The following is a 20003-nucleotide window of genomic DNA, read 5'->3' as shown; positions in this document are numbered from 1 at the left end:
TGCACTGTTGGAACGCAATATTGAGGGAGCACTGCACTGACGAGGAGCATTAACATTCATACTCTGTCAACTGTCATTCACTAGGTAGCGCTCTCATCACTGAGTCATAAGATCACTCCAGAGACTTGAGCATATAACTCAGCTGACACATCCAGTCCAGTACCGAGGGAGCACTGTACTGTTGGAGGGTGTAGTACTGAGGGGTTGCTGTACTGTTGGAAAGGCAGTACAGAGGGAATGCTGCACCGTCGGAGGGAGAGGACTGTGCAAGCATTGTATTGTTGAAGGGGTTATTGTAGATGGGCACTACTGAGGGAGGACTGCACCTTTAGAGGGGCTGTCTTTCAGAAGAGACAATAAACCAATGTTCTATCTGCCTTCTCAGGTGGATGTAAAAGATACCATGGCACTATTCAAAGAAGAGCAGGAGTCTTGGTCAGTATTTATCCTCAAATCAACATCGTTAAAACAGATTATTTGGCCATTATTGGATGCTGTTTGTGAGAGTTTGTTGTGTGAAAATTTGCTGCCACATTTCTTACATTAAAATAGTGACTCCACTTCAAAAGTACTTCACTGGCTATAAAGCACTTTGGAATGTCCTTAGGATATGAAAAGCTGTATACAAATGCAGGTATTCCTTTCTTTCTGTCAATATGTGGCCACCTGAGCTCCATTACTATGTCTAAAAAAGCTCAGAGCTCCTCTTCATGTCTTCACATAAAAACACTTCCACATCTTTCCACAACCAACGTTTGCACACATAACAACTTTACTCCTACTATAATTATCATGAAAATTCACGTTTCTGCCTGCTGTTTTTCATCCTGGTTCTTCCCTTCATGCCAGGGTATGAAGTACACTCTCTTAACCCTAGGCCTGTGCTTCTCCTAGTGTAGAGAATGGATGGCTTTTTAAAAAATGTTTTTGGGGAATGCTGTGTTATTCTATAAAGAAGGGTGTGCGCGTGTGTGTGTGTGTGCGTGCATCTGTGTCTGTACGACTGTGTCTGTGTGTGTGTGTGTGTGTGTGCGCGTCTGTGTCTGTACGACTGTGTCTGTGTGTGTGTATGTGTGTGTGTCTGTGTGTATGATTTAATTAGGCTGGGAAAGAGATTGATAGGAGTTAGGTTGTCTGAAGGGTTTAAAAAAAAGGATAGAGATGTTAAGTTTGATGTACAAGTAAATAGGTTAAATCTAACATTTATATTTTTAGATAAGTTGAGTGTTTGAATATCAAAGGGGAGTCAGAGGTCAAAAGAAACATGTTTTCATCTTGTAGGAGTTCCATAAGTAAAGAGCAGTGGGGATATTATGCCTTATTGACCCGAAAGCAAAGACAAGATAGAAACATAAAGGGTTTTATATTTTGGAAGGATTTGAGTTTCAAAGAGGCGTGAGAACAATGGAACCGGAGATGAAAGGGAAAAAAAGATATTTTAGAGTTACTATGGAGAGCTTAGCTAGAGATAAGTGGAGTTGTTGACCTATAGCTGAAGCTCTGGGATGGGAGAGGATGCTGTTTAAACCAACCATCCAGTCAAGCCAGAAAAGTTTTGGGCTGCAGCAAGCAGTTTTATTCTGAAGTGGATTCTATCGCAGAGTGGAAGAGGGTACAGGTCATGTGGTATGGCTTTTTGAAGCTACAGCAGTTTACCTTGTGTAATATTACTGGATTTCTTTAGAGTTAACATCTATAAGGGACTGTTGCCTGGAGGTATTTACTGGTGGGTTTGACCAAGTAGGGAGATTTTGCGGGGGGGGATGTTTTGTAAGACTAATCTTAATTGTGTAACTCAATCTTGTGTGCTTAAATTTTATTTTATTCTTGCTAATGAAACTTTTACTTTCAATTATTAAAATCCCCAAAATGTTACTGTACCTCTTACTGCTGAGTTCGGTACGTCTTCCTCTCATTTTCAGAATACCAAAAAAAAAGATAGGGCCCGTAAGCCAAGTTTCCCTCTGGGATTTGGTTTACACAGCAATTAACACCAGCGGTGGTCATAACACTAGGCACTCTCTCAATCGCAGAAGAGAAGTGGCTGACTGCTGTGTTGCCACTGCAGACTGCTGGAACTAAGATATCTCTAGTTTCAAGAGAGGGGGATCTGGGTGCCCTGTGCATGAACCACAAAATGTCAGCATGCAGATACAACAAGTAATTAGGAAGGCAAATGAAATGTTGGTCTTTATTGCAAAGGGAATGGAGTATAAAAGTAGAGTGTTGCTACAACTATATAGGGCATTGGTGAGACCACACCTAGAGTATTGTGTACAGTTTTGGGCACAGACTTGGGAGTGGTGCCAGAGGACTGGGGAATTGCAAACTTTACACCTTTGTTCAAAAGAAGTTGCAAAGATAAGCCCAGTAACTACAGGCCAGTCAATTTAACTTCGGTGGTGGGGAAAATTCTAGAAACAATATTTCTGGACAAAATTAATTATCACATGGACAATTGCAGATTAATTAAGGAAAGCCAGCATGGATTTCTTAAGGGAATGTTTAACTAACCTGCTATGGTTTTTTGAAGAGGTAACAGAGAGGATTGATAAGGCAATGCAGCTGGCGTGGTGCAAATGGACTTCCAAAAGACATTTGATACAGTGCCACATAATAGACTTGTGAGCAAAGTTAAAGCTTGTGGAATAAAAGGGACAGTAGGGACATGGATAGAAAATTGGCTGAGTGACCGGAAATAAAGAGTAGTGGTTAATGGACTGTTTCAGGTGGAGAATGGTTTGTCGTGGAATTCCCCATGGATCAGTGTCAGGACCCTTGCTTTTCCTGACATACATTAATGATCTAGACCTTGGTGTACTGGGCACAATTTCAAAGTTTGTGGATGATAAAAACTTGAAGTCATTGTGAACTGTGAAGAGGACAGTGTTTAATTTCAAAAGGACATAGAAAAGTTGGTGGAATGGGCAGACAAGTAGCAGATGAAGTTCAATGCAGAGAAATGTGAAGCGATTCATTTTGGTAGGAGGAACATGGAGGGACATGGGGGCTACAAATCTAAAGGAAGCAGGGGGGCCTGGGTGTATAAGTCATTGAAAAGGGCAGGACAGATTGAGTGTGTGGTTAATAAAGCATACAGCATCATGGGCTTTATTAATAGGGCCATAAAGTACAAGAGCAAGGAGGTTATGTTGAGCTTGTACAAGACACTAGTTCGGCCTCAGCTGGAATATTGAGTCCCGTTCTGGGCACCACATTTTAGGAATGAGGTGAAAGCATTGGAGAGAGTGCAGAAAAGATTCATGAGAATGGGTCCAGGGATGAGGAACTTTAGTTACGAGGATTGATTGGAGAGGTTGGAATTGTTTTCCTTGGAGAAAATAAGGCTGAGAGGAGATTTGATAGAACTATTCAAAATCATGAGAGGTTTGGACAGAGCAGATAGGGTAAAACTGCTTCTATCATGAGGGGATTGAGAATGAGAGGGCATAAATCAAAAGTGAAAGAAGCAAAAGTGACATGAAGAAAAACTCTCTCATGTAGCAAGTGGTTAAGGTCTGGAATGCACTGCCTGAGTAAGTTGTGGAGGCAGGTTCAACTGAAGCATTCAAAGGGGAATTAGACTGTTATCTGAAGAAGGAAGAATATGCAGGGTTACTGGGAGAAGGCAGGGGAATGGCACTAAGTGAATTGCTCACTTTGTGAGCCAGTGCAGACACAATGGACCCAATGGCCTCCTTTCGTGTTCTAACAATTCTGTGAATCTACTTAAGGTGACATATATATATATATATATATATATACTTGCATTGGAAGCAGTTCAGAGAAGGTTCACTAGGCTGATTCCTGGGATCAGGGTTTTGTTTTATGAGGAAAGGGTGAACAAGTTGAGCCGATACTCCTTGGGGTTTAGAAGAATGAGAGGTGATCTTACTGAAACATAAAAGATTCTGAGGGGCTTGATAGGGCAGCTACTGAGGGGAGGAATCTAGAATTCGGGAACGCAGTTTGAAAATATGGGGTCTCCCATTTAAGACAGAGATGAGGAGGGATATCTTCTTTGTTGTTAGTCTTTGGAATTCTCTTCCACAGAGAGCAGTAGAGGCTGAGTCACTGAATATATTCAAGGCTGAGTTAGACAGATTTTTGATTGACAATGGAGTCAGAAGTTATGAGGTAATCAGGAGCCTGCATGTATTAACAACTCCCTCCACAATTACACATTATGGTAGAAAAAGCAAAGATTTAGGGGGAAAAAAAACTGAAAAAAATTGGGAAATAATGAAGTTCCAGGAACCGACTGTAAGTCCAGGCATTGCTGATCTATAAATGGACTATCAGATGCCTCTTGTACTCTCTTTTGTGGGGGGGGGGCTGCTGTATGCATAATCGACTGAATGGACCAAGTTTACTCTAACAGCATTCCTTCGTCTTCATCCTCTAACTGAGAATAACAAGAGCAACAAGGTCATGGTAACATCATCACCTTCACGAACAGAACATCATTAAGTCATGTATAGCACTGCTCCATCATAGTGGTTGAATCAATATCCTGGAATGCCCCACCCAATTCTAATGTTGGAACACCATTAGCACAAAGACTGCAGTGATTCAAGGAAAAAGTCTGTCACCACCTTAGAGCACTAGGAATGGCAATAAAAGCGTAACTGATATCTTGAGAACAAATGGTTTTAAAAAGAGTCAACCATTAAGGAATCCAGAGGAATTAAATTGCAGTTATCATCCTCATTACTGAATTCACTTTTTAAAAAAATCCATTTTCTGAATGTTTTCTCTAGCTTGTGAGGCCCACTCTCATTGCACCATTTATGATGCTCTAAGGGCAGTACCTGGACTCACTTCCCAGGAACTTTCCATCACTCGAGTGAGAATGTGAAGGTTCAGCAGCTTCTAGAAACTGCCTAACTTGACATGACGGATAGATGCTGGTATAATCACTTCCCATTCACATTGCTCAAAAAGATCAAAGAATACTCATTTGGTTTAATTATGAACAGACTGGTATACAGCTGGGAGCCTTGGCTCTAGCCAATTTATTTTCAGGAGAAGCTCCTTTGAAGGGATGGTTTGTTATCTTTTAAGCATGCACTGATAGTAGTTACCACAATGACACTGAAAAGCCATCTCTCACGCACCTTGAAGATAGAGGGAAGCAGAGTCACCTTTTTTCCTTTAGAAACTTAGACTACTGGATGTCTGGGAAAGCATAAAGATGGTAGACTGTTCAGCAGAAAGGTGCTTTCGCTTTGCCTGTGTTTTTCCAGGTGAAAGTAGGACATGGGAGCCCAATATTCATTTACAAACAATGTAGGACGAGTAGTCAGGAGCAGCAAAGGAAGGGCAGAGGAGAGAGAAACACAAGGGATAAATCTGGTTAAAGGCAACAACAGAGAAAGCTGTGTATAACATATACGGAAACTTGTGCACAACACGTGCAGAAAGTGTGCACAACACATGCAGAAAGTGTGCACAACACATGCAGAAAGTGTGCACAACACATGCAGAAAGTGTGCACAACACATGCAGAAAACCATGACATGTATAGACATTTTGAACAACATATACAGAATTCTGTACACAAATGTTTGGCAAACTGCTAACATTTCCAAGATGAAAGCGTGCAACTTTTATTTCTTTTAAAAAATGAATTTAGGTTAACGCACGTTCAAAGAAACAGATCTTCGGAAACAACACATTTCACTCCCTGTGAGAAGGAGGTGACAAGTCCAAATGTGCACCAATTTGCTCGGAAGCACCGTGCAAAACAGAAGATCAAAGGTTTGATTGCATATAACTGCAGTCTCCAAGATCAAAAAAAAGTGCCTGTGCACCATGAAGATGGTAAAATGAGTTTGTCATGGCTGAAACATGTCAGAGTTATGCATATTTCATAGCTGGAAAGAGTCTGAACACAGTGAAAAGTGCCTGTACATAGCTGAAAGGTGCCTCTATGCAGCTGGGAGCTGTCAATTCATGGCCGAAATGTGCCTGTTGCACAGCTAGAACATGTCTGTGTAAGGTTGAAATCGTTTTCTGCATGCTGAAACGTGTCTGCTCTATAGGCCAAAATGTGGACTGTGAAATGTGCCTGTGCATGGCTGAAAAGGCATCAATACGGGTCAGATTGGTTTCTGCATGCATGAAACGCACCCATTGCAAGGCCAAAGTGTGCCTGTGTTTGGCAAAACTTGCTTGAACATGCTAAAACGTGCATTTCTTCAAGCTTTGACAATGCAAATTGTACTCTACTGATGAGAACGCCAAACTCCAGGCCATCTTCCTTATGAGTTATCGGCATACATAGCAGCTTTTCCATCATCTGTAGAAGGCGTTTCCAAGGGGAAACATTTAGGTGAAGCATCAAGACAGCATTTGACCCAATGTGACATCAAGGGGCTCTACCAAAATTGAAGTCAATGGAAATCAGGGGGAAATCTCTCCACTGGTTGGAGATATACCTAGCAAGCAAATGGTTGTGGTTTTGGAGGTCAATCGTCTCAGCCCAGGATGTCCCCTGGGAAGCGTCCAAGGATCTTCAGTTGTTTCATCAATGGCCTTCTCTCCATCATAAGGTCAGAAATTGGGGTGTTTATTGATGATTCCATTCACAATTCCTCAGATAATGAAACTGTCTATGCCTGCATACAGCAAGACCTGAATAATATTCAGGCTAGGCTGTTAAGTGGCAAGTAACATTTGCATCACATAGTGCCAAGTAATGGCCATCTCCAGCTTCTTCTTAGGCAGTTCCTCAGGATCGAGGATGATTTGCTTTCACTCCTGTTTGATGGATTCTGAGATGGCTGATAAGTTAAATGCATGATCTACAGACCCTGGTGGTGCTTGAAGGGTTGAGAAGCTGGGTTGATTGAAGGTTTGTGCTCTCCCTCTGATGCCTCAGCTTTGCCTCTGCACATTCCCGATGAAGTCTTGCAATGTGTTCAGTGCCTTCCCAAATGAGCCTTCTCCATTTTGGTCAGTCACAAGCCAGGGTCTCTCATGAGTTAGCGGGGATGTTTGATCTCATTAGGGATGCTTTAACTCTGCAGTCTTCCTGGGAGTCTCCTACCACGACTGAGTTCTGAGTAGAGCAGTTGCTTTGGAAGTCTGCTGTCAGGCATATGAATGATATGTCCCGTCTAGAACAACTGGTTTTGAGTAATTAGTGCCTTGATGCTGGGCAAGTTGGCTTGGGAGTTGGCTTCGCAAGATCCTCCTAATCCAGCGGCCATCTCCAACTAGAGAGCGTCTAATGACCTCTTCTTGACATTCAACAGCCTTACCATTGTTGAATGCCCCACCATCAACATCCTGGGGGGGGTTACCATTGACCAGAAAATTAACTGGACCACCACATAAAGGCTGTGGATGCAAGAGCAAGTTAGAGGCTAGGTGTTCTGTGGCGAGTAACTCACCTCCTGACTCCCATAGCCTTTCCATTATCTACAAGGCACAAGCGCGTGATAGCATACTCCCCATTTACCTGGATGGGTCAAAATTCTGAAATTCCCTACTAAACAGCACTGTGGGTGTATCTACACCACAAAAGTGTAAGGGTTCAAGAAGGTGGTTCACCATCACCTTCTCAAGTGCAATTAGAGATGGGCAATAGATGCTGGTCTTGCCAGTAATGATCACATTCAATGAACGAGTAAAAATATAAGGAAGAGGAAGAGGGCTAAGAACAAATCATTGCGGACTCCTGCAGTGATGTTGTGAAGGTCGGAACAGAAAGTACTGCTGAAGATACTCTGTTGAGCAGAAAGTAAGGACTGTAACTCCATGAGGATAGTTCCTTGGAACTGAACAACGAAGGAGAGTTACTGGAGAGGACAGCTTGGTTGATCATGTCCAACACTGTGCAGTCATCCAAAAGGAGGAATAACACAAGTAGCCGCAAAGAATGTTATTCATGGCTTTTTTAGGGGCTGATTAAGTGTGGAAAGAAAGCCATGTTTTAGACCATAAGACATAGGAGCAGAAATTAGGCCATTCGGCCCATCGAGTCTGCTCAGCCATTCAATCATGGCTGATAAGTTTCTCAACCCCATTCTCCCACCTTCTCCCCACAATCTTTGATCCCCTTACCAAACAAGAACCTATCAATCTCGGTCTTAAATACACTCAATGACCTGGCCTCCACAGCCTTCTGTGGCAATGAATTCCATAGATTCACAACTCTCTGGCTAAAGAAGTTTCTCCTCATCTCTGTTCTAAAAGGTCTTCCCTTTACTCTGAGGCTGTGCCCTCGGGTCCTAGTCTCTCCTACCACTGGAAACATCTTCCCCACGTTCACTCTATCCAGGCCTTTCAGTATTCTGTAAGTTTCAATCAGATCCCCGCTCATCCTTCCAAACTCCATCGAGAATAGACCCAGAGTCCTCAAATGTTCCTCATATGTTAAGCCTTTCATTCCTGGGATCGTTCTCGTGAACCTCCTCTGGACCCTCTCCAGGGCCAGCACATCCTTCTTGAGATACGGGGCCCAAAATTGCTCACAATATTCTAAATGTGGTCTGACCAGAGCCTTATAAAGCCTCAGCAGCACATCCCTGCTTTTATATTCTAGTCCTCTCGAAATAAATGCCAACATTGCATTTGCCTTCCTAACTACCGACTAAACCTGCATGTTAACCTTAAGAGAATCCTGGACTAGGACTCCCAAGTCCCTTTGCACTCCAGATTTCTGAATTCTCTCCCCATTTAGAAAATAGTCTATGCCTCTATTCTTCCTACCAAAGTGCATGACCTCGCACTTGCCCATGTTGTTTTCCATCTGTCACTTCTTTGCCCATTCTCCTAACCTGTCAAATCCTTCTGCAGCCTCCCTGCCTCCTCAATACTACCTGTCCCTCCACCTATCTTTGTATCATCTGCAAACTTAGCCAGGATGCCCTCAGTTCCTTCATCTAGATCATTAATGTATAAAGTGAAAAGTTGTGGTCCCAACACTGAACCCTGCGGAACTCCACTAGTCACCGGCCGCCATCCTGAGAAGGACCCCCTTATCACCACTCTCTACCTCCTGCCAGACAGCCAATCTTCTATCCATGCTAGTACCTTGCCTCTAACACCATGGCCTCTTATCTTACTGAGCAGCCTCCTGTGCGGCACCTTGTCAAAGGCCTTCTGGAAGTCCAAGTAGATAACATCCATTGGCTCTCCTTTGTCTAACCTACTCGTTACCTCCTCAAAGAATTCTAACAGATTTGTCAGGCATGACCTCCCCTTGATGAAACCATGCTGACTTTGCCCTATTTTACCATGCACTTCCAAGTATTCTGAAATCTCATCCTTAATAATGGACTCTAAAATCGTACCAACGTCCGAGGTCAGACTAATCGGCCTGTAATTTCCCGTCTTTTGCCTCACTCCCTTCTTAAACAGGGGGGTTATATTAGCGATTTTCCAGTCCTCTGGGATCCTCCCTGACTCCAGTGATTCCTGAAAGATCACCACTAATGCCTCAACTATCTCTTCAGCTATCTCCTTCAGAACTCTGGGGTGTAATCCATCTGGTCCAGGTGATTTATCCACCTTTAGACCTTTCAGTTTTCCTAGCACCTTCTCCTTGGTAATGGCCACCATACTCACCTCTGCCCCCCGACTCTCTTGAACTTTGGGGATGCTACCCGTGTCTTCCACTGTGAAGACTGACGCAAAGTACCTATACAGTTCCTCCGCCATTTCTTTGTTCCCCACTACTACTGCTCCAGCATCATTTTCCAGCGGCCCAATGTCCACTTTTGCTTCCCTCTTACCCTTTATATATCTAAAAATGTCTTGCAATCTTCTTTTATATTACTGGCTAGTTTACCCTCATATTTAATCTTCTCCCTCTTTATTTCTTTTTTAGTTGTCGTCTGTTGGTCTTTGTAGGCTTCCCAATCCCCTGGTTTCTCACTGCTCTTCGCCGCATTGTATGCTTTCTCTTTAGCTTTTATGCTGTCCCTGACTTCCCTTTTCAGCCATGGTTGCCTTGTCCTCCCTTTAGTATGCTTCTTCTTCCTAGGGATGAATTTTTGCTGTGTCTCTCAAATTACTCCCAGAAACTCCTGCCATTGCTGTTCCACTGTCTTTTCTGCTAGGCTCATCTCCCAGTCAATTCTGGCCAGCTCCTCCCTCATGCCTCTGTAGTTGCCTTTATTCAACTGTAATACCGTTACATCTGATTCCAGCTTTTTCCTCTCAAATTGCAGGGTAAATTCTATCATATTATGGTCACTTCCTCCTAAGGGTTCCTTCACCTTAAGCTCCCTTATCAAATCTGCCTCATTACACATCACTAAATCTAGAATTGCCTGTTCCCTAGTGGACTCCACCACAAGCTGCTCCAAAAAGCCATCTCGTAGACATTCCACAAATTCCTTTTCTTGGGGTCCACTACCAACCTGATTTTCCCAGTCTACCTGCATATTGAAATCCCCCATGATCACTGTAACCTTGCCTTTCTTACACGCCTTTTCTATCTCCTGGTATATCTTGTGCCCCACATCCTGACTACTGTTCGGAGGCCTGTACATAACTCCCATTATGGTTTTTTTAACCTTTGCGGTTCCTCAACTCTACCCACACAGATTCTACATCATCTGACCCTACGTCATTTCTTGCTATCGATTTAATTTCATTTCTTACTAACAAAGCAACCCCACCCCCTCTGCCAACCTGCCTATCTTTTCGATAGGATGTATATCCTTGGATATTTAGCTCCCAGCCCTGAACCCCTTGCAGCCATGTCTCCGTGATGCCTACCACATCATACCTGCCAATTTCAATCTGCGCCACAAGCTCATTTACCTTATTTCGTATACTGCGTGCATTCAGATACAACACCTTCAGTCCTGCATTTCCCGTCCCCTTTCTCATTGTCGTCCCTTTATCTGATGTGCTTGAAGTTAGATTCCTAGCCCTTTCCGAACACACTGTCCTATTTTGTGTTCTGGAGACTTTAATAGCCTCTCCTGGGCTCTCCTTTCTTTTTAGTTTTTTCATAATTTTTCATGAAGTTGAATCCACCCCCCCACACGCTAACCTGCTGCTTTGTTTCCCATTAGTCATACTTCTTGGAGTTTTACCCTTCCCTCCCCCCCCACTTTCTAGTTTAAAGTCCTGTTGACCACCCTATTTACCCTTTTCGCGAGAACATTGGTCCCAGATCGGTTCAGGTGGAGACCGTTTAGTTCATTGTAGGAGGCAGAGCTGAAAGGTTGGATGATTGGATGAGTGGGAGATGAGAGGTGAACAGATTCCAGGATGGATCAGAGACAGGTGAAAAGAAGTAGATAGTTTGCAGACAAAGTGTGATGAAAAAGGAAACCCTTTCATATAATGATGGAGATTTACACAAAACAAGGCTTAAAACCGAGGGCAGTGAAGATAGCATACAAAAGAGTCCCAGATGCTGCTCCAAGTTCCTTCTATCAGCCATGAGAACAGAAAGACCCAGTTTGGAGATGGTAGAGGAGCAAATGTAGCAGAGAGTCAGGCAAGGCAATGGCAGAGATTACAGCCGGGAAGTCAAAAGGATTCAGAGATCCAATAAAGGAATAAAAGGCAACCAATAACCAGTGGCAGTAGATCCAGCGCAGGTCAATCCAGGTTAATCAAAGCTGCAAAGTGGCAACAGATGTTTAAAATAGACATCAACAGAGGAGGAATGAAAACCAGGAGGCTGCAGGAACAAAGACCATGGAGCTGAAGAAGGTTGCAGAATAATTCAGGAGACCTGTGGAGGCGAAGAAGTTGTTGGACAGCATGAAGTGTCAGCCCAGTAAAGCGTGATGAAGATCATCAGAAAGGCAGTTTGGACTGAGACAGTCCAAGGCCACAAGAGTTGAGCAGGTAGTGGCATTGGAGAAATCATTGAGCAATATCAGCAGTAGAAGCAGTCTGGAAGAAGTAAAATGGAAGAACTGGACAAAAAGGTAGTATTACATTGGAAACAATTTGTGAGGCTAACTCACAAGGTAAGGTTGGTATGAATGTTGTTTTTATTAATGTGGAGCAAGTACTCTGGGTCTCCTTAATTGGTAAAGTTAGGAATTAAAATACACAATGAAAAATGAGAGTTCAACCACAGAATTTTAAATTCAACACTGCACTTGAACTCAGTTGTAAAGGATTTAATCAAGGAAAGAAATTGCTTCAAAATCCTTCAGAATTTTATCCAGTTCTTTGACACAAGAACATCAGGAATAATGGGAACAAAAATAAATTCCGCTTTTCTACAAGAACTATGGCAGGGTAGGGATCGCATCCTATTGGCAATCTGTACCCTGAACCTGATGGTAACTTGCAACCTTGACCCTGTTGAGACTTTCCGGGCTCAGGAAATAATTGTACAGATGAGCATCGTGCCAGTATGGTGCATCCAAAGGGAGAGGCAGGGGAACAAAATGAGGTACTTGCTAGATGCTCGAGGGCTAACAGGTAACAGTAGATTTAAATAACTGTTTCAATGTGGAATTGGTTCCTTTATGCAGGTGTGTAACTTTCAGGTCCTGACCCCAGTTTGGAACATCCTGTGGGCCTCAGTTATTCTGCTGCACACAACTGAACACCAGTATCTTGCTGGTGTCCAATTCATTTGTGGCAGAAGCAGCAGCAGAGCCCAACTCACCGGCTTGGCTCCTTTGCAGACACCAGAATTCTAATGGCAGGTGAAAGTACTGCCCACCCCACACTTCCCTCAGAGGAAGCTCTTGAGATCTGGTCTTTGGGGCTTAGGCCTGGTATCACTGTGTCCCATTCCACTTCTCACTCCACGCCTGCCCAAATTACACCACAGGCCCTGGAGGAAATTCACAACCAAACTGTCTGAGCTGCAGCTATCTGCCAATCACAGAATGAATGGATCTTTGTTCTCTGTGACTGTCCCATAATCAAAAGTAATACACAATTCAGTTTCTGCCCACACGTTTTAGCCTTGGCAGTTAATTAACCTGTAGTGTACCAAACAGCTGTGAATTTAGTAAGACACAGAGCAACTTTTCCCCCACAATCTATTTTCACCTTTTACCTGAATGAAGAGCATCAATATGATCCTGGCTAGTTACGATGTACTGCACACTTGGGCAGCAGCTGATAGTTATTTACTGATAATTTTTGACGCTGAACACTGAGCATTACTGGTACCTGAAGTTTCTCTGTTGCTGTTGGCCAAAGCTGCCTGCACATCACTTTTTTAACTACATCTGGAAGGAGGCTGATTGTTATTAGTAGGATAATCCCTAACCAGGCTGGCCCTGTTGAGAGCATCTGCATGAAGACATAGTACATTCTCTGGTAATTCAGAAAAGGCCTGAAAAGAAAACAAACATCATCAAGGAAAGGAAGGGGCAGAAATATCTGATTAAAAGTTAAGAGGGTGAAAATAAATAATGGTATACTTGCAGTTCATGCCAGTCTGTAAGCTAAAGATCCAGTGTTTCACCAGTTGCACCATATTCACAGGTTTGCCAGCATTGTATACGGTACCATGCACATTATTATTGTTCAAATCCAGATTGAAATGGATGCATAAATACCGCTCAAATCCAAAGGGAGATGGGTGCAGAAGACCATCAACTTTTCATTAGTTTTTTCAAGTATTTATACAGATCACATTGTTTTGAATTAATAGAATGAAAATTGTGGACAGCAGTTGATTCTGGCAGAAAAGATAACCGCATTGTGATGAAAGGTCACAACCTGAAATGTTAACTCTGTTTCTCTCCCCACAGATGCTGCCAAACCTGCTGGATAATTCCAACATTTCCCACTTTTACTTCAGATAATTCCAGTTTTAGAATGATACCATCTCAGATGGACATAAATATCTAATGGCATTATTTGAAGAGAAGCAGGAGAGTTCTCCCTGGTGTCCTGGCTAATGTTTATCTCTCAACCAACATGACTACAAAACAAGATTATCTGGTTGTTATCACATTGCTGTTTGTGAGATCTTGCTATGCACAAATTCCCCATACTACAACAGTGACAACATTTCAAAACTTATTTCAATAGCTATTAAGCACTTTGGCTCATGAAAGTTAAATAAATGTGTCCAGTTTTAGAATGATGCGGTACATTGCGTTCAGTTTTAGAATAATGCGGTACACATTTGTTTAGGTCCACTGATCTGCTTCCCACCAGCTGAGGGATCTCTCTTCTGCATTCCACACCATACCATTCTGCTGAGGTGTTTCACGCAGATTTTATTTGGCCTATTTCTTCAGAGAAAGCATTTTCTCATTTTGCTCATTTTTAATGAAGAAGTAAATTTGAGTTATAAAAAGGAACATTAAGTCTATGTAGCTGTTGCTGCAAAGTGGAAATTAAACTTTGTGCATAAATAGATTATTAATACCTCAGTGAATAGGACTCTAAATACAGACTGTAATAGTCTTGCTCATCAAAAAACAGATTAGAGAGTTCAAATTCATCACATCAGATTCGTGGCTTTCCTGATTTTTCAATGATTAAAACTGGGAATACTACCAACGTGGTGACTCATATGCCTAATTCTATCATCTACACTATGTTGTGTTAGACTGTGTGCTGGGGTGGAGGATCACTGAATTTACCCATAGCTGCCAACCTCCTGCTTTACACAGAAGTATTCTTGTATTTTAAACCTCTCTCTTTAATGCGGATGGAAAAAATATTGTATAGAAATTCTTCACTGGAGACTCTCCTCCCTATAAAGGGCCAAGCTGATGATGTTGGTCCAATGGCTACTGGTTCTGGTAGAGTTTGAAGTTGATAGATGGCCACACATTTTTGGGTGGATTTACAATAAGTTATGACCCTTGTCACTTGCTGCAGTTTAATTTTTGATTTTTTTTCTACACAGCTGATGTCTCTTGTAATAAAGTAGAAAATGCTGGAAACATTCATCAGGTCAGACTATATCTGTGCAGAAAGGAGTGTGCACTTCAGATTTGTGATCTTTCATCAAAACTGCAACAGGCCATTGACATGAAGCATTAACTCTGCTTCTCTCTCCATTGATGCTGCCTGACTCAGAGTGTTTCCAGCGCTTTTTGTTTTTCTTTCAGATTTCCAGCCTCCACAGTATTTTGCTGATGTCTCCTTTTGTTTCTTTTTCTCCTTTACCCAACAAAATACATACCTAAGAAAGTTAGTTTTATTTAACTATTTCACTCAGTGAGAAAGGTGCTGTATTCAAATAAAACATTCTTGTAGAGGTGTGAAAACATTCCATCACTGATTGCCCCACAAGTACACACAACTCAAGTACACACTGAACAGAAAAACAGAAAATGCTGGAAAAACTCAGCAGGTCTGACAGCATCTGTGGAGAGAAAGACAGGGTTAACGTTTCGAGTCTGTATGACACTTCTTCAGAGTGAAAAAGAGCCATACGCACTCGAAACATTAACCCTGTTTCTCTCTCCACAGATGCTGTCAGACCTGCTGAGTTTTTCCAGCATTTTTTGTTTTTGTTTCAGATTTCCAGCATCCACAGTATTTTGCTTTTAACACACTGAAAAGGATGTGTTATTTATATCACAATGACCCAATTAACCTTCATACATCAACACGACTGCTACATACTGCAAATGCTGGAAATAGTTTGAAAGTCCAGCAGCAGACGTGGAGACAGAATGTTTCGGGTCTGTGACATTTCATCAGAACTCCTATATGCTTATCAAATGCTGTCTCGCTATCAATTAATTGTTTGCAATATGTATTTGTGGTGATAATATGTTTTATGAAATAAATACTTTGGAGTTTAAACTGTGCCTAATCGCCGTCCTTCTAAAAACCTTAGTTATATTAAGGGAAAACATACGCCTAAGTGTTTTCTTTTACATTCAGTCTGTCTTTTACTCGCACTTACCAGATAATGCCTCCCCAGAGAAGAGAAAAAATGATGTAAAACAATAGTGAGCCCCATATCACAAAGTGATTTATCCATGTCCAATGATGGGTATCCAGGGCAAGCTGTGAAAACAGGAACATTGCATATTTGTAACTACCCAACCAGCAGGGTACTGTCTGAACAATGACAGGATAAGACACAAAGCAGTAGAAGGGTAAAGCAAGAGAAACAGATGCCCATATTCAGTCTATATTCCTTTTGATACACTTGGAAACCACTGACAAAACATTTAGCCAATCAAGTTGAGGCAATATAGAATGTTAATGAGGTTTTCATTTCTCATCCTCACTCAAAGTAGTTGACTGAAGTAGAAAAGGTAACAGGGAATTTGTAATAGTTTACCATTATACATTCAACAACTAGTTGAGTAAAGTCCAAACAAATCCATTTAGAAAAAGGTTGTGGAAATTTTAAAAATGATTTAAGAAACAGGTCTTCATTCATACTGTAGGATATGCTGCAACAACAGAAGCGGTATAGAGGGAATGAATGTGGGTACAAACGGCACCATTTCAGTGTTTGCAGATGTTACAAAACTCAAAAATAGTAAACAATGAGGATAGTAAAAGATTTCAGGAACACACATACAGGCTGATAAAATGTTAATGTGGAGGACTCTGAAGTGATACATTTTGGTAGGAAAAATGAGGAGAGGCAACATAAACTAAATTACACCATTTGAAAGGGAGTGCAGGAACAAAGAGGCCGAGAGGTGTTTGTACACAAATCTTTGTAGATTGCAGGGCACATTGAAAAGATTGTTAACAAAGCATATGGGATCCTTGGCTTTATAAACATAGAGAGGAATAATGCTAAACCTTAGTATTACACTGATTATGGCTGAGCTGGAATATTATGATCAATTCTGGGCACACTTTAGGAAAGATGTCAAGGCCTTCAAGAGTGAGTGGAAACAGGAGTAGTGTAACTGCAACCAGGCCATTCAGTTTTTCACCAAGCTGGTGAGCAGTGCTATATTCTACCCCCAACCCTTCAGTGCATGCCCAGTGTATGTCCCCCTGCCTTTCAACCAAGTGTCCAATTCTCCCTAAGCCCCCCGCCCAGTGCTTCCATTCACTATACCACTCCCCTAGTGGGTCCCCAAGACGGGCAGAAACCCTTGGATCTCCTGATCACAAGGAATTCCGAGGAGTGTGATTCTTGTTCTGCAATAGTTACAGCAGCAGATTGGAATTATCGAATTTTCTCTGTATAATGTTAAGTGGATCCAAGCCAGATGATGAAGTATGAAACAAAATACAGGTCTTTTTCATTGTTAGGAGGTTTATTCACTGGATGTGGCATTACAGATTTCTGCCTCCTAACCACCAATTCAATGTCCCAGCCATCCCACTTTATACTCCTTTGGGTATGAGCTTGAAACAAATGAGTAAAGTAACAAATTAACAAATCAAATTAAAGTAATAGCCTCTTAAAAGGGCACTGTAACAGAAACAAAACTCCAAAGGAAACATATCTAACTAAATCAAAATGTCATTTTGTGGGATGAGGAAGCCCTGGTGGTGCCCAACGGGCATGGAAGGCCATCCATCCTTAATCAAACAATACCCATCACCTGCCTATCTTTAACATAATCAACCAACCTTCAACATATATATGCCTCACCCAGCGGCTTGCTTGATTCATTTGCTGACCTCTCTGCCTGTATATAGGATTCTAGCTCTGAGTCTGGTGCCATTTCTCCCTTCATGTCTTTCTGTTTCTATGCTTCGAGTTGCTTGAATCAGTGACCATGTCTGTAGTCCTCCCAAATCTGTCCCAGTCCTTGTATTTTGCTGACTTTGTTATGCTGTTCAGGAAGTTTGGGATTTGTTATGTGGCGGTTACACTGTGAACTATCAAGTGGAAGGAAAGGAAGCCTTAGGTTTGGCCATAAACATCTGGCAGAAGCAGATTTACTGTGTTGCTCAAGGCAGTGCTGAGACATACATGTGTTTACTGGTGAAAAAAACCTGAGCTGATAAGGTAAAATAACCTCAGCTCTTCAGCTAAGGTCTGGCAAAAAACTCGTGACATAAGGAACTGATGGTGGGTGGAGAAAGCACAGGAGATCCAACAGCTGACAACCATGACATGCGGGATTTCTTTAGCACAGTCAAGACCACCCACAGCCCAAGCACCCAAGGCTCCACTCCACTGCTGGCCAAGAACAGAGAGGCGCTCATCAAGGACAGAGAGGCGCTCATCAAGGACAGAGAGGCGCTCATCAAGGACAGAGAGGCGCTCATCAAGGACAGAGAGGCGCTCATCAAGGACAGAGAGGCGCTCATCAAGGACAGAGAGGCGCTTATCAAGGACAGAGAGGCGCTCATCAAGGACAGAGAGGCGCTCATCAAGGACAGAGAGGCAGTCAGCGCCCACTGGAAGGAGCACTTCGAAGATCTTCTTAACAGAGACTCTGCCTTCAACACGAGTGTCCTCAACTCCACCCCGCAAGCAGGCTACCCACCACCATCTCAGCACAACCCCAACCCGGCATGAGGTAGAAAAGGCCATTCAACAGCTAAAGAGCAACAAGGCATCAGGAGTAGATGGAATCCCCGCTGAAGCACTAAAGCATGGAGGAGAAGCACTATTGGTGCGAATGCATGGCCTCAGCTCCCTTATCTGGAGGGAGGAAAGCATGCCAGGAAATCTCACAGACACTGTAATCATGACAATCTTCAAGAAAGGTGACAGGTTTTACTGCAGTAACTATAGAGGAATCTCCCTGCTATCGGCCACAGGGGAGGTCATCGCAAGGATCCTCCTCAATCACCTTCTCCCTGTGGCTTGAGTGCTCTTCCCAGAGTCGCTATGAGGATTCCGTCCACTAAGGGGCACAACAGACATGATCTTCACTGTGAGACAACTGCAAGAGAAATACAGGGAACAGCACCAACCATTGTACTTGGCCTTCTTTGACCTCACAAAAGCCTTTGACACTGTCAGCCACGAAGGATTATGGAGCATCCTCCTCTGCTTCAGCTGCCCCCAAACGTTTGTCACAATCCTCCATCTGCTCCACAATGACATACAAGCTGTGATCCTGACCAACGTATCCACCACAGACCCAATCCACGTTCGGACCGGGGTCGAGGCTGTATCGTCACACTGACACTCTTCTCGATCTTCCTTGCCGCAATGCTCCATTTCACCCTCAGCAAGTTCCTCGCTGGAGTGGAGCTAAACTACAGAACAAACGGGAGCCTGTTGAACCTCCACCGCCTGCCGGCCAGATCCAAGGTCGCCCCATCCTCTGCCATTGAACTACAGTGTGCAGATGATGCATACAAGAGCATGGGCCTTACACTAAACATCCGTAAGACAAAGGTCTTCTACCAACCTGCCCCCTCCATACCGCAGTGCCCATCCCCACCCCGTTATCAAAATCCACAACGAGGCCTTGGACAATGTGGACCACTTTCCATACCTTGGAAGGGCAGACAATGACGACGAGGTTCAACACTGCCTTCAGTGTGCCAGCGCAGCCTTCGGCCGCCTGAGGAAGAGAGTGTTTGAAGACCAGGATTTCAAACCCGGTATCAAGCTCATGGTCTACAGAGCAGTAGTGATACCCACCCTCCTGTATGACTCAGAAACATGGACTATGTACAGCAGCCACCTCAAAACTCTGGAGAAGTCCCACCAGCGCTGCCCCCACAAGTTCCTGCAAATCCATTGGCAGGATAGATGCACCAACGTCAGTGTTCTCGCTCAGGCCAACATCCCCAGCATCGAAGCATTGACCACAATCGATCAGCTCCACTGGGCGGACCACATTGTCCACATGCCTGACATGAGACTCCCGAAACAAGTGCTCTACTCAGAGCTTCGACACAGCAAGCGAGCCCCAGGAGGACAGAGGAAACACTTCGAGAAAACCCTCAAAACCTCCTTAAAAAAGTGCAACATCCCCACTGATATCTGGGAATACCTGGCCCAAGACCACCCGAAGTGGAAGGAAAGCATCCGGAAAGGAGCTGAACACCTCGAGTCTCATTGCCAAGGGCCAGCTGAAACCAAGCGTCAACAGCGAAAGGAGCGCGTGGCAACCTGGGCACCCCACCCACCCGTTCCCCACATCACCGTCTGCCCCAGCTGTGACAGAGACTGTAGGTCATGCACTGGACTC

At 43.3% G+C, this 20003-nt stretch overlaps 1 protein-coding gene across 1 annotated transcript in view; it reads right to left on the bottom strand.

The window, feature by feature from the left end:
- atp11a (ATPase phospholipid transporting 11A) overlaps positions 1-20003 on the bottom strand; it is a 236397-nt gene that overhangs the window by 10674 nt on the left and 205720 nt on the right. The window contains exons 27-28 of the mRNA XM_078546099.1: positions 15827-15930; positions 13117-13282 (exon numbers count right to left, since the gene is read on the bottom strand). Of these exons, the coding sequence (XP_078402225.1) occupies positions 13117-13282; positions 15827-15930 (270 nt within the window). The remainder of the gene's footprint in view (positions 1-13116; positions 13283-15826; positions 15931-20003) is intronic.

The sequence above is a fragment of the Cetorhinus maximus genome, chromosome 7 (genome assembly GCF_964194155.1).
Source record: "Cetorhinus maximus chromosome 7, sCetMax3.hap1.1, whole genome shotgun sequence".
Classification (NCBI taxonomy): domain Eukaryota; kingdom Metazoa; phylum Chordata; class Chondrichthyes; order Lamniformes; family Cetorhinidae; genus Cetorhinus; species Cetorhinus maximus.
This window is presented reverse-complemented; position numbering and strand designations above follow the sequence as displayed.